Below are 13,904 nucleotides of genomic sequence, written 5' to 3' on the forward strand. Positions count from 1 at the left end.
TCGTTGCACTTCAACTTGATGAATGTGATGATCCGTCACACTCATCATCATTCTCACCTATGAACGCGCGTGACTGACAACCACTTCCGTTCTACCTTAGACCGGGCGCATATCTCTTGGATTCCTTAATCAGAATCTTCGTGTTATAAGCTAGAATTGATGGCGGCATTCATGGAAATCCGGAAAGTCTAACCTTGTCTGTGGTATTCCGAGTAGGATTTCGGGATTGGATGACTGCGATGAGCTTCAAACTCCTGAAGGCTAGGCGTTAGTGACAGACGCAAAAGAATCACTGGATTCTTTTCCAACCTGATTGAGAACCGACAGATGATTAGCCGTGCTGTGACAGAGCATTTGGACCATTTTCACTGAGAGAATGGGATGTAGCCATTGACAACGGTGATGCCCTACATACAGCTTGCCATAGAAAGGAGTGATGAAAAACTGGAAGGAAGAAGTAGGAAAGTAGAGATTCAGAAGGAGCACAGCACCTCCATACGCTTATCTAAAATTCCCACCATTGAATTACATGAGTAACTTTATCTTTATTTTATGTTTATTTACTATTATTTGATTTTCAAAATTCCATAATCAATTATTATCCGCCTGACTGGGATTTACAAGATGACCATAGCTTGCTTCATACCAACAATCTCCGTGGGATCGACCCTTACTCACGTAAGGTATTACTTGGACGACCCAGTGCACTTGCTGGTTAGTTGTGCGGAGTTGTGACTAAGTGTAATTCACGTGTGAGAGCTACCAAGTCTTTGGAGCCATTGTTGATGATCACAATTTCGTCCACCAATGGCCAAATGAATTTGCCTTTCCCTAAGGAGTTCTCGTTGCCATCGGTGGTTCCATGCCTGGGCGGCTGTGGAGAAGCTTACTATTGTAGGTAAGGTTGTAGTTGTTTGAAATGATGTAGGGTGTATAATGCTTTTGTTTTGTAATTTTTCCTACTTGGGAATAGAAGTAAATGAGTGCTGTGAAATTCCTGTGAAAAATTTTTGTAAATAATGTATGTTAACTTGAGTTCTAAAACAACAATATAATAAGAAAGCTACACAATACCACTATTTCTATCTTCGGCTGGAGATTATGAAAAAACCAACCCATGCTCCAGTTCTTGCAAATTGTTCTTTCTGGATTGTGCTTTGGAATAATCTGTTTTGATGATGTTGTCAATGCCTGTAGCACATCATGTGCAGAGGCTGATTGGGAATCTTCGCATTCTTTACTCTACACTGGCGAGAGGTCTGATCCCGCTCATAGGGAGGCACTTCTTAAATTCAATAAACATGCTAATGGTAAGATTTTTTTTGTTTGGAAATCAATGATTTTTAACAATCTAAATTTCTTCAGAATATATTATTTTCTTTATGTTCCTATTTATTTACTATTGGTCTTCCCTTTTTCCCTAGAAAAAATGATATATTCATCCTTGCCGCAAACGTATGCTTCAGTTTTGCACTGAATTTCTTGATTTGTTACTTTTCGAACAAGCTGTTTTCATCAATCTCTATAGCTACAACATTTATGATTTATCTGACTGGAAGCCTGGTTGGATTTTGTGACTAGGCTATTTGTTTTACCATATAGAGATACCGCAAGTTAAAAGCAAACTGTCATGAAGGGAAAATGAAATATGATACTTCTGATGATTCAAACAGCTATAATGCCTCTCTTCTTTTGGAAGCTTGGAGACCTATATCAATGGGACACAAGAGAAGGTAGTTACTGGCTGGTTTTACCTGCTTAAATGAAGCCAAAATAAACAGTATTTGTGCTTTTATGGTGCATGATGTTATATCTTGTGACAAAGTGTTCTGTTTCAAGTCTTTAAGGTTTCATATATGTTTGATTTGCACTACGTTACTTATGTGGCATGGTTGTTGAAATTGAAACATTTAACCAATCGAAACATTTTTTATTTTCTTCTTCTGTTTTAAGTTGAAGCGGTTCTTGAGCTCATCAGAAAACAAACCCAACTCACTGTTAAGCAGGTACCTATATATCAACCAACTCTAATTTATAAAATCTTCATCGAAATGCATGATTCATTTAACTAATTAATACAAGAGAAGTTTTGCAACTATGCTTGTGTGGAACACTTTTTGAAACAAAAGGGTGATAATGTCAAACGAGCTGCCAAGCAACTCAAGTCTTGCCTTTCTTGGAGAGACTCCATAGACGTCGGTACATATTATTCTCTTCTTTCTACAAATTGCAAAGCTTCTTAACCATTATCATCAACAAATTAAACTACATGGACTCTTTTCTATCCTTTGAAATTTTAATATCTTTTCTATTCTCACACATACAAAATATAGATATTTGATGTTAAAATTCAATCTATTCAAAAAAAATAATATGATTAACACGTGTAGTGAAGTGTAAAGTTTTTCGTATTCCTTTAGACTAATTCATTTCACCATATTGTCCAATCATGTATCCAATTGGAGCACTGCAAGTTATTGTTATGGTTAAGAGTGACATTTGCATCTTAATTTGACTATTCTTATTCTCTTTAATTATTGATGATGTCTCATGTCTATATTTTCTATGTTAGAATTAATCAACCAAGGAGAGTTCCAATTGGCATTATTCAAGACGAATAAAAAAGAGAATTTATTTGTTGATCGAGTATTGCTTACTTCTTTTCATTTGTTTCTAACTTCTTAAACCATGAAGATCTGTTTCCTTGATCTGATTATGGTTAGTATCTCATATGAGCTTCTCAATATATTTTCTCTTAGATATTTGATTTGTTTGACGCAAAGCACAATGGGATATTATGGTTAGTATCTCATATGAGCTTCTTAATGTATTCTCTCTTAGATATTTGGTTTGACACAAAGCACAATGGTTAGTATCTGATTATGGTTAGTATCTCATACATTCATTTCATGAGTAAAGTGGATTGTTGAACATGATTCAGGCTCAGCTATCTGAGTTTGTAAACAATGCTTTATTCTCATCAGTTTCATGCAAGCAGCCTTCCCAGCCACCTCCTCTCATGGTGCCCATTACTGTTATCAATGGAGCTACTGCCAAAAGAGCTGGTACCTACTGCTTCCTCTCTCTAATGGCAAAGCCTAGTTTATTGTGAAAAGAAATTAGTGTCTCAAATGCTTCAAAATTGATTATTAAGCTTTATATTTTCTTGTGCTACATTTGCATTATGTTTGGATGGAACATTGCCTGCCTATCACTTTCATCCTGGATCCGGATCAGGAGCCAATAGTTGGCTCATTGACTTAGAGGTACATTAAAATAATATATACTTATAGTGTCTCTGTTTCAATAACGAGTCTTAATATTTTAATATGTGCAAGTAATTTGAAATGCTCTGTCTCGGAACTCAATCGATGGAGCTCTCTCGTGATATTCGAAGGGTCACCAGAAACACATTTGATTTCATCATCTTTTGCCAGTTCTATTTTGAGTCTGGTCTGTTTAAGTTCTTCTTCAAGAGAAGATATTTTCAATGAATTCTGACTAAGCCTCTCGCGGGTTCTCTCGAGCGAGATTCTTTCCTTCTCTAATTTCTTGTTAAGCGATTCGACAGAAGCTTGAACATCAGCAAGATCATTAGTAGTTCTTGTTAGGTTCAACTTGGCATGCTTCAATTCCATTAGTATCCTTCTTAAATACTTATATCTGAAATAGTTTTCACAGATGTGGTATGAAAATATGCTCTTTATATTCAACTTATTTCTTAAACATACTCATCATCGTCAAGATTAAATGCTTCCAATTAGTTCTAAAATGATACAGTAGTGAATTATTTTAGCAGATTCAGAACCAATTTGAGATATTTGATCTTTCGGGACTATTTTGACTATCAATACTATTTGTTAAAGATATAGTCAAGTGAGGAATTCAATGGCATAACACCCCTTTTCCATATACTGTTGTTCTTAGGTGATGGCCATACTTGCGAATTTCAGATATGTTAAATTCAAGATTATTGATGCGAGAATTGCTCCTGAGCCACTTCATAGGGGATTTGGCCAGTTAATTCCAACAGCACAACGAGTGGCCTATTCTTCCTTCCTTATGGCTACGCCTCGGCTTGTGGAGGTACATTCTTGTGATTTTTAGCTTATAATGATGGCTGCATATCAAATGTAATTGAATGTAATAATTATTTGGTTTCTCTCTCTGACTAACCCATGGTTATATTATTTTCGAAAGCAGTGCATTTAATCTAGTAGTAAGTTGATTTTCATGTCTTATACCATAAACTTATTTACTTTTTGAATGGTTACAAACTGATTTGGAAGAGGAAAAGGCACATGAAATTGCCAAGTTACAGGATGCTTTACATGCAATGCAAATACAGGTAGATGATGCAAATGCCAGAGCAGTTAAAGAGCGTGAGACAGCACAGAAAGCCATTGAAGAAGCACCACCAGTTATTAAGGAGACTTCTGTTCTAGTTCAAGACTCGGCAAAGATTAAAGAAGCACCACCAGGTTCTTTCTCTTTTTCTCCTATTAAACTTGCAGCCCCAAATCGAAAGTCACTGGAACTAGACCAGATGTTGAGGGGAGCTTCACTTGTGAATTTGTTACTTGAGATGAAGAATACATTGTATATAGATTATATTGTCACAATTTTTTTTTTCAGGATTTGATACTTGGAAAACAGATGAGAAATGGAAAAATATAAGAAGGCAGAGAAGCCTAAGGCAGAGGATCAATTTATGACCCCACTATTTGAATCAATGGACACAATAATGATGAATGGTTTCTATACAGATGAAGTTCCAATTTTAGAACCTAATTAAGTAACCTTATTGTATATTTTGATTTAATTAGAGGACAATAATTGATGTATCAATACACTTTATTGATGTATGGTTGTTACTTGTTATTATAATTGATGTATCAACACTTTGTTTATAGTACTTTTTTTTAGTTTGATAATACGGTGAATTTGTTTATTTTTTGAAATATTATAAATATTCAAACACAAATTAGATAAAAATTTGTATTAAATTTATATTTATTTTGTATGAAAACAAGTTTATTTTGTAATTGGAAAAATCTAAAAAAAATTCTATTTTACCTTACTGTCAGATTTACAGACAGATTTTCTGTCTGTATTCAGAGTGTGAAATGATTTTCTAAGGTTCAAATTACAGACGGAAAATCTATTGCTAATTACCGATAAAAAATCTGTCGAAAAATCCGTCTGTAATTACAGACGAAAAATCTGTCAGAAATTCGTCTATAATTACCGATAGAAAATCTGCTGGAAAATCTGTCGGAAAGTTCGACATTTTAGGGAAATGGATGGAGAATTTACCGAGGAAAAATCCGTCGATAATTGGTAAAAATCCGTCGGTAAATAATTTCCAACGAGGCTTTGACAAAATTCGTTGGTAATTTCATCGATAACCAAAAATCCGTCTGTAATAAAGACTAAATCTGTTTGTAAATCTGTCTGTATTAATCCATTTTCTAGTTGCGTAAGTATTTGGGGTTGCTGTTCATTTTGCATAGATCCAAGAAAGAGACTTTTTCTTTTGTGAAAGACAGTGGCAAAAAAATTTTCACATTGGAAAAGGACTTTCATATCAACAAGAGGCAAAAAAGTATTGCTTAAAGTAGTTGGAATAGCTATTTCGGTGTACACAATGAGCTGTTTCAGGTTGCCGGATAGTTTGATTGATGAGATTCACTGCATATGATGCAGTTTTAGTGGGATCAAAGACAAAATGAAAAGATAATGCACTAGCTGGGACACTATGAGCAGAGAAAAGACTAATGGAAAAGATTGGAATTTAAGGACCTAAAGGCTTATAATATAATAATGCTAGCTAAGTAAGGATGTAGACTACTAACAAAACATCACTCATTTTTTATAAGGTTTTTAAAAACAAATATTTCAGACTCTTATCTTTCTTAGATGCAAAGTTTGGGACAAGACCCTCCTAGACCTGGCAGAGCCTATTAGAAGGGAGAAAAATTATAAAAAAAAGGAGCAATATAGAACGTCACAATAAAAGAAAAAATATAAACTCGGAAAGACTCATAATTTGGTAATCAGCCATCATTCAGATTAATAGATTCAGAATTTAGAAATGAGAACATTACCTGAATTAGACAACTCTTTTATAACAAAATCTGTCATGAGATTGCACAAATCACCAACTCCCAATAAAATAAGAAAAGGATTCAATCTACTATATTCTTACAAATTTAGGGGAGTATTCTATTAAGTTAGGGTATAAAATAGCCTATTAGTTCTTTCATCCACCAATTGATAGGGCTTCACTTCTAGTATGGAAACAAAGCTCTTTAGAACGGAGTATGAGACCTAAAATGCTAGGCTAAGATCAAAATTTTCATATGAAAAATTATCCATGAAAGGATGCTAGCATTGACCATGATTAAAAGCCGCATGACACAAGTCAATAAAATATGCCCAATATACTCGAACTTGCCGGAGAACCTCTTATGCTATTGTTTTCTGTTCAGAAGCCATGCCATGTGGAACATTGCACTAGTAGCTAGTGTAATCGCCAAAAACTCCACTCTATCAATATGTGACTAGTGGTCATAATCTATGGAAACCTTGAAGAAATAATCAGATTTCAGCAAAAGGAGTACCCAATTTATTTACCTTTTATGGCAATCGTGGTTAGATGGAAATGTCTTTGTCTTCGAATAGCTAAAAAGACGATATGAAAACTCACTCTCAGGTGCTGCAAATGGTAGAGGAATTCATGCGGCACTGTCCAATGGTTCAGCGAGCACCATAATCCCCTTTTTCTACTTTACTCTTCATTTTTCTTGAGACATTTATTTTACAGTTTGTTTATTTGGAATACCCTATTTTAGGAATAGATCCTCTTAATTTTTTTTTCAATTGAGAGAATAAAACGTAATTTTAACTCTTCAATATTTTTTCTTTTATGTTTTCTCTTTATCTTACCAATAAAATATATGGTGAGAACTCATATTTTACTCCTTTTAAATAAGAAAAAAATTGAGAAGATCCAATCCCTCTCATTTTCTATCAACAAACTCATTTTTTTCAGCAATAAAATGAAATTAATTTTAGTAAAAAAAATTAAAAATATTAGAATGTTACACAGCTCGTTGTTACCTTTTTTTTGTGTGCATTTTGTTTTTCACCCTTTAATTCTTTACTTGACACTTAACAAAGATGTCTTGTCTAAATTTTATACAAACTATGTGCCTTTTATTTTAAGAAGACACCTTCTCAAAATTTGTCTTATTTGCTAATTTTCTCTATAATAATTCAGTTATCATACTTTTAAATTTAACATAATTTCAATTTTGAAAAAACACTATTCAGGTGGTTCAACGAACAAAATATATGATCGCCTATTACAAAGTCACAAAAGCTAAGTTTTAAATAACAAATTTTAACTACAAGGCAAATAGTGATAACACACAAATCAATAATCTCATTGCCAATTAATTTGGTTTTATTTCTTTTTTTTCTTTTTTTTTTATTTAGTCACAAAAAAAAAATCAATAATCTCATTTACCGAACAAATCCAAAACTAGAATCATTATTAGCCGTTCATGTGTTTATGATCCAAATTATCGAAAGACCACCAGTGACGTTCTCCACACAAGGTCTACAGTAAAATTACGAAGAATCTTGTTCAAATTTAAAATCCGTTGCTTCAACGGCTATTTGAGCACTCAAATTAAAAAGGTTGGAAAAACAAAAGCCATGTGCAGTTCTATCTCTCTGCAATTCTAATCTGAATTCTGATTGAGAATGCAAAGAGAGAGAGATCTTCAGTCATGGAGAATAATCTATGCCACCGCCAAATCCAAAGGTTTCAATTTCAAATTCAAGTTCGCAATCAACAATCTCACTAACCCTAATTTCACTCCCACTACTTGGACCCTCTCCTTTCTCCTCAAAATTCGAAAATTCACATTTAGAATCAACTCAAAACAACAACAACAACAACCACACGCTATTACTCTGCGGAGAAATGTGGGAAGATTCATTAGAGCCAAAATCGAGAAAATCCGTCACAAATTTCAGGTTCGGTTCAAGAAGAAGAACAGATCAACAATTGTTTCTGCGAACAGAGAAGAATCGCGTCGTCCATATCCGAAGGTGCGTGAAGATTACTTATCAATTCTCTCTAAATCTTACTATTTGATTTGATTACTTTAAAGTTTGTGAGCAATAATCTTTTAAAAAAGAGATATATAAAATGAGAGTGTGTTAAAAATTAAAATGATCAATTAAATTTTTTTATTAAAAATATAAAATTTAGATTTTCAATGTAGTTTTATGGTCATATACTACATATATATTTGGACTAACTAGTTTAAGGTCACATTATTAAAACAATTTAATTTTAATGTATTATGAATAATTTTATATTTGAATATAACAACACATAAATAAAAATAATTATCTTTTACGTTAATTAGATATTATCTTCAAAGATGATTTCTAACGAAAATAAAAGATGAAAAAAGGCCCCGTCTTTTATTGCTTCTCAATTTGAATGGTCTTTCATGAGCAAATTAAGAACCCTCTAAAATTATGGGTAATATAGTTAAAATAGATTAAATTTATGGATTCAATTTATTTGTCCATTTAAATAGGTGAATTTATTTTTAAAATTAAGTCTGTTTAAATTTTGGATTAAATAAATTAAATGGACTAGTTCACAAGATTAAATAGATAGTTCATTTATTTTTTTATAATTAAAAAAAAACAGTTTAAACTGATAATTTTTTTATTTTTGATTCGATCTAAAAATTTGATCCATCAATTAAAATAAAATATCATTTATTTAAGGTTTTTGATTTAAAAATAAAATAAAAAAATAAATGGACAAATTATAAACTATCCGAACCAAAAAATTATAATCCATAAATAAAATAAATAGATAATTAGAGGATTAGACATAGGCCAGATTTGTTATGTACCAACAAAATAAAGAATAGTGTGTTGAAAATATAAAGAACCGAAACAGCATTTAATTTGCGATTTTTTTTAATTTTTGTTTTTAGTTTTAGAATTTAATAAAAAAATAAAATAAGAGGTGAAATAGAAAACATAATGTTTATTATTTTTATTTTTTTATAAAATCTAAAAAATAGAAAATATTAAAATAAAAATAACAAACATATCATTTTAATCATTTTAACATAACTTTAACACTTCTTTCATTAGAATTTCTTAAAAATGAAGCATATGCTTAATAAAAATTTGCACATTTCATACATGATTGTGCGGTACACACTCAAAACCAAAAGATAGAAAAAAATGAAAATCTTAAAACATAATTTTGATTAAAAATTGAAATTATTTTTATTTTTTTATTTAAAATCATTTCTGACATTAAATTTTATTTTAAAATTTTCTAATTTTTCATATAAAAATACTTGTCCTCCCTTGCCTCCTCAACAACATTTTTTATTTTTCACCCTCTCTCTTCTCAGCACATTTCTTAATCTCTCACCTTTATCTCTCTATTATCACCCCTCTCTCTCGAATTATTGACGCCTACACTGTCACTAGGGTTGGCAAACGGGCCTAAACCCGTCGGATTGACCCGCGTAACCGCCAAACGGGTCGGACTAGAAAATTAGAATTGCCAAAAAAAATTCTGCCTAACCCGCACTGCTTAAACCGTGGGTTTTGGCAAGGGTGGAACGGGCTTCTCCGCCAGACTTAGATTTTGGCTAAAAAATTGTAAAAATATCTCCTTGCCAAAAAAATTAACTTCTTCTAACACAACTTACATGAGAGTATGAAGATGAAAATTAAGTGTTTTGGATTATGTTTATGTTGCTTTGGAGACAATATTTATAATTATGTTTTGGATTATGTTTATCTTATGTTAGAGATAATACTATGTTTTGGATGAAAATTTGGTTTATAGTTATGTTTATTTTACAAAGATAATTTTTTATGAATTAAAAAATATATTTTTTTTTATACGGGATGGGATTTTAGAACCACCTCACTAGGCAGGACAGGTCGGGCCAGCCTGCCAAAGGACAGACTTCTGACAGGGCGGACAAGTACAATTTTAGTTCTTAAGGTATGGGTTGAAAATTTATTTCGTCTCCAACTTTTTTTTTTCTTACAAAATTATCCCTAAAATTTAACTTAATTTTACTATATTGAGTTTAAATTTGCTTACAATATTGAGTTTAAATTTGGGGTCAAGAACTATTCCAAATATAAGAATAATACTATATTCATCCTTACATTTCTTAAATTTGAGCATCATTTGTTCTCTCATCCTTCTCTCCTCGTTACTTAGACTATTAATCTAAATAAGTTGAATTTGTCAAACTTTTAAAATACAAGTTAGATATAAGAAATTTTAGATATCAATTTAATAATTTTATAAAATGATGATAAAAAATTACAGATTTTTTTAGCTCTTTTCTATTCATCTAATGAAGGGTAATCGTTCCTAACTTCAGCTTTTATTTTATACAACTCAAAAAAGCCTTTTTACATAGGTAACACTTGCAAGCATTGCAAAAATTGAATACGATCTATTAAGAATTCAATGCATTTGTATATTCAAGACCCTCAACATCTGAAAAACATTTCTTAAAATTTACCATCATATTTTCAGATTTTCTCACATACAAAATATTATGCAAAGCATCACCTACTATTTTTAATTCATCTTAAACATTAAGATTTAAAATATGAATAGAACAAGAGCATAAAAAAAATTCACCATCACATAACAACGAATCATGTACATTCAATGTCTTTTTCAAATGATCAACATAAATGTTATTCAACTATGAATTATCCAAAGTAATGGATAAAACTTTTGTCAATTTTTCATTCATTCAAAAATATAAAAAATTTTAAAAGACAACTCAAATATAGTGGGAGGAGGAGGCATGTGGCAAAAATTCAGTTTTATTCTATAAATTCTAGTTCTCATCAATGAAGTGTGTAATCAAGCATATGAACCCCTCCTTGTTTATAGATTTTTAAAGATCAAATGTTAAGCAAATCATATTTGAAATGAAAACTAGATTTTTTTAAGTTTCGTCAGTTTACTTTTAGGAAATTTTATGTGTGTCTTAATGGTATTTCTAATCTCCTGTTATTAACCATATTATATACCATAAGCAACTTAATATTTCTAACAACTTTTAAATTCATCTTAAGTGGGTCCATATTATTTGTATATCTGCCATAGTCTGACCAATATTTTCATGCTTAATTTGACATAACTACAATATGTCGTTTTATAGATGTGTCATATAGCTTACTTTTGGCTTTAAATATTTTCTTGCATCTTTTACACTCGGCAAGTTTTATTTTATCTTTATCTAGATCGGATTTTTTGAAAAAGTTCGAGACATAAGATGTTACTGATCTGACGTTTTTGAACGATGTGTATTAACCACGACTTAAGACTTAAATTCAGAAAGTAACTCCACCAATGTTGTTCATGGTTTTTGACTCTATTTTTCTTAATATAAGTGCAATATGGCACATCTTTTATAAAAAGACATGTTGATAGTTATATTCAAATTAAACATCAGGATATGAGATGACAATAGCGAATATGCAAAATAAAATAGACTTACTTAATATTGATTCAAAAGTTTTTAGGGATATATTTGTCACTTATGTACTTGATGGGAACAATCCATTTAATATGTTGATAATATGTTGATAATAAGAGATTTTGAAATTAGGTGAAATATACAAATCCAAATTTACACCTTTCTAGTAGGCATACGATTAAGACAAACATATTGAAACTTCAGAAGAGAGAACAAGTAAAGTTAAAAAAAATTCTAGCTTCCATTTCAACAATGAAAAATTTATATGCTTAATTAATTGCATACTTGAATGATGAGAAATATAAATTAAAATGGGCTAAGTAAGATTGATTTAAAAGCTGTTAGGGATATGTTTATTACTTATGTAGTTGATGGAAACAATCCATTTAATATGGTTGATAATAGAAAATTTTAAGTCCAAATATACAAATCCAAATTTACACCTTTCTAGTAGGCATACGGTTAAGACAAACATATTGAAACTTCAGAAGAGAGAACAGGTGAAGTTAAAAAAAATTCTAGCTTCTATTTCAAATAAGATTTGCTTAACATATGATCTTTGAATATCTATTAACAATGAGGAGTTTATATACCTGACTACATATTTTATTGAAGAGAAATATAAATTACAGAACAAGAATCTCATTTTTTGCCACATGCCTTCTTCTCACTAGATTTGAGTTGTCTTTTAAAATTTTACTTTTTTTAATGAGTGAAAATTCAACAAAAAGATTTTTTTTATTATTTTGGATAATGTATCATCTAATAACATTTGTGTTGATCATTTGAAAAGTATTTTGAATGTGTATGATTTCGTTATGTGGTGGTGAATTCTTTTATGTTAGTTGCTCTGCTTATATTTTGAATTTTATTGTTCAAGATGGATAAAAAATAGCAGGCAATGTTTAGTATAAGATTAGCAAAAGTGTTAAGTATGTGAAAAAAAATCTAAAGTAGGATGGTAAAATTTTTAGAATATTTTTCAGACATGTATACAAATGCATTGGGTTATATAAAGTGAAAAAAGGTTAAATTTAGAGATGATTGTCCTCAGATGAGTGAAAAAGAGTTTAAAAGATATGTAATTTCTTATTTTCATTTTATGAAACTACTGAATTGTTCAATTTAAAACTTCTTATCCAATATCTATCAAATTTGTTATAAGTTTGACAAATTCAACTTGTTTTTATGAATAGTCTGAGTAATGATATGAGGTTATAACGAAGATGAGAGAACATATGATGCTTAAGTTTGAGAATATAACGAAGATGAGAGAATAAATGATGCTCGAGTTTAACAAATATCAAGATGAATAAAGTGTTGTTCTTGCATTTGAAGTAATTATCGATTCCAAATTTCTACTCTATGCTCATTGTTATGGTGAAATACTGAAATTGATTCTATTAGTACTAAAAGACAATGTAAAATTTGTGAAAAGTAAATTATATAAATTTTTTAATTTTTATGATGGTAATTCATTTCTCTACTATTATGGAAAGTACTTCTTCTCAAACATCAAGTTTGATTTCTCAAGCGACATTTTTCTGCAAGCATTGCTCTTATTCGACTGATTAAATAAGCATTATTCTTGTGTCATTCGATTCATGTTATATTGTTTGTATTACAAAAAATTCGATGTCACATAATCAAGAAGCTAATGTTAATAGTGAAAAGAACTAACTTAATGTGTATTTGAGTGAAGCAATATTATTTTGCATGGGAAAAAAAGACAGCAACCACGTTTTCCAACACTATCACTCTTGGCACAAAACTTATTGCGTATTTCTATTACCACTGTGACTTCAAAATTTGCCTTTTGCATTGTTCCCATATTTGAACAAATACAGGAATGTTTATTGCCAGAGAATGTAAAAATTGTGATTTGTACTCAAAATTGGTTACGTGAATTTACTGATTATAGTAGAATGACATTTACAGGATATTAATTGGTAAGAATTTATTCATTATCATTTATTATCTTTTTGATACATTTGTTTATTTTATTTTGTTGAGAGAGATATTGCAAAAGATTATAATTATTCTTTAGGAATTAATTCAAATTATATTATTGACCTACAAAATGATGAAGATCATAATTAAATTTGGAATGTTATTTTTATATTTCTATTTGACATGCTACTTTAAATTATAACTTCATTTCTGCATGTAATATTTATTTAATTTGAGACTTTAATAAAGTTTAGTTAGATGCTTTGAATAATATTTTTTTATTATAATGTTTTAAAAAGTTTGGTTCATGATTATATTTATTAAAAGTTTAAAATTATAAGATTAATGTTTGTCAACTTAAAAAATTATAAATTTATT

At 30.5% G+C, this 13,904-nt stretch overlaps 1 protein-coding gene across 6 annotated transcripts in view; it reads left to right on the top strand.

Moving 5' to 3' along the window:
* Positions 1-7,730: 7,730 nt before the first annotated feature.
* The window catches only part of LOC127746764 (uncharacterized), a 42,980-nt gene continuing 36,806 nt past the window's right edge, over positions 7,731-13,904 (top strand). For all 6 annotated transcript variants that reach the window (XM_052261051.1, XM_052261053.1, XM_052261055.1 and 3 more), the window contains exon 1: positions 7,731-8,121. In XM_052261051.1, the coding sequence (XP_052117011.1) occupies positions 7,771-8,121 (351 nt within the window). In that variant the 5' untranslated portion in view covers positions 7,731-7,770. The remainder of the gene's footprint in view (positions 8,122-13,904) is intronic.

The sequence above is a fragment of the Arachis duranensis genome, chromosome 4 (assembly GCF_000817695.3).
Source record: "Arachis duranensis cultivar V14167 chromosome 4, aradu.V14167.gnm2.J7QH, whole genome shotgun sequence".
Classification (NCBI taxonomy): domain Eukaryota; kingdom Viridiplantae; phylum Streptophyta; class Magnoliopsida; order Fabales; family Fabaceae; genus Arachis; species Arachis duranensis.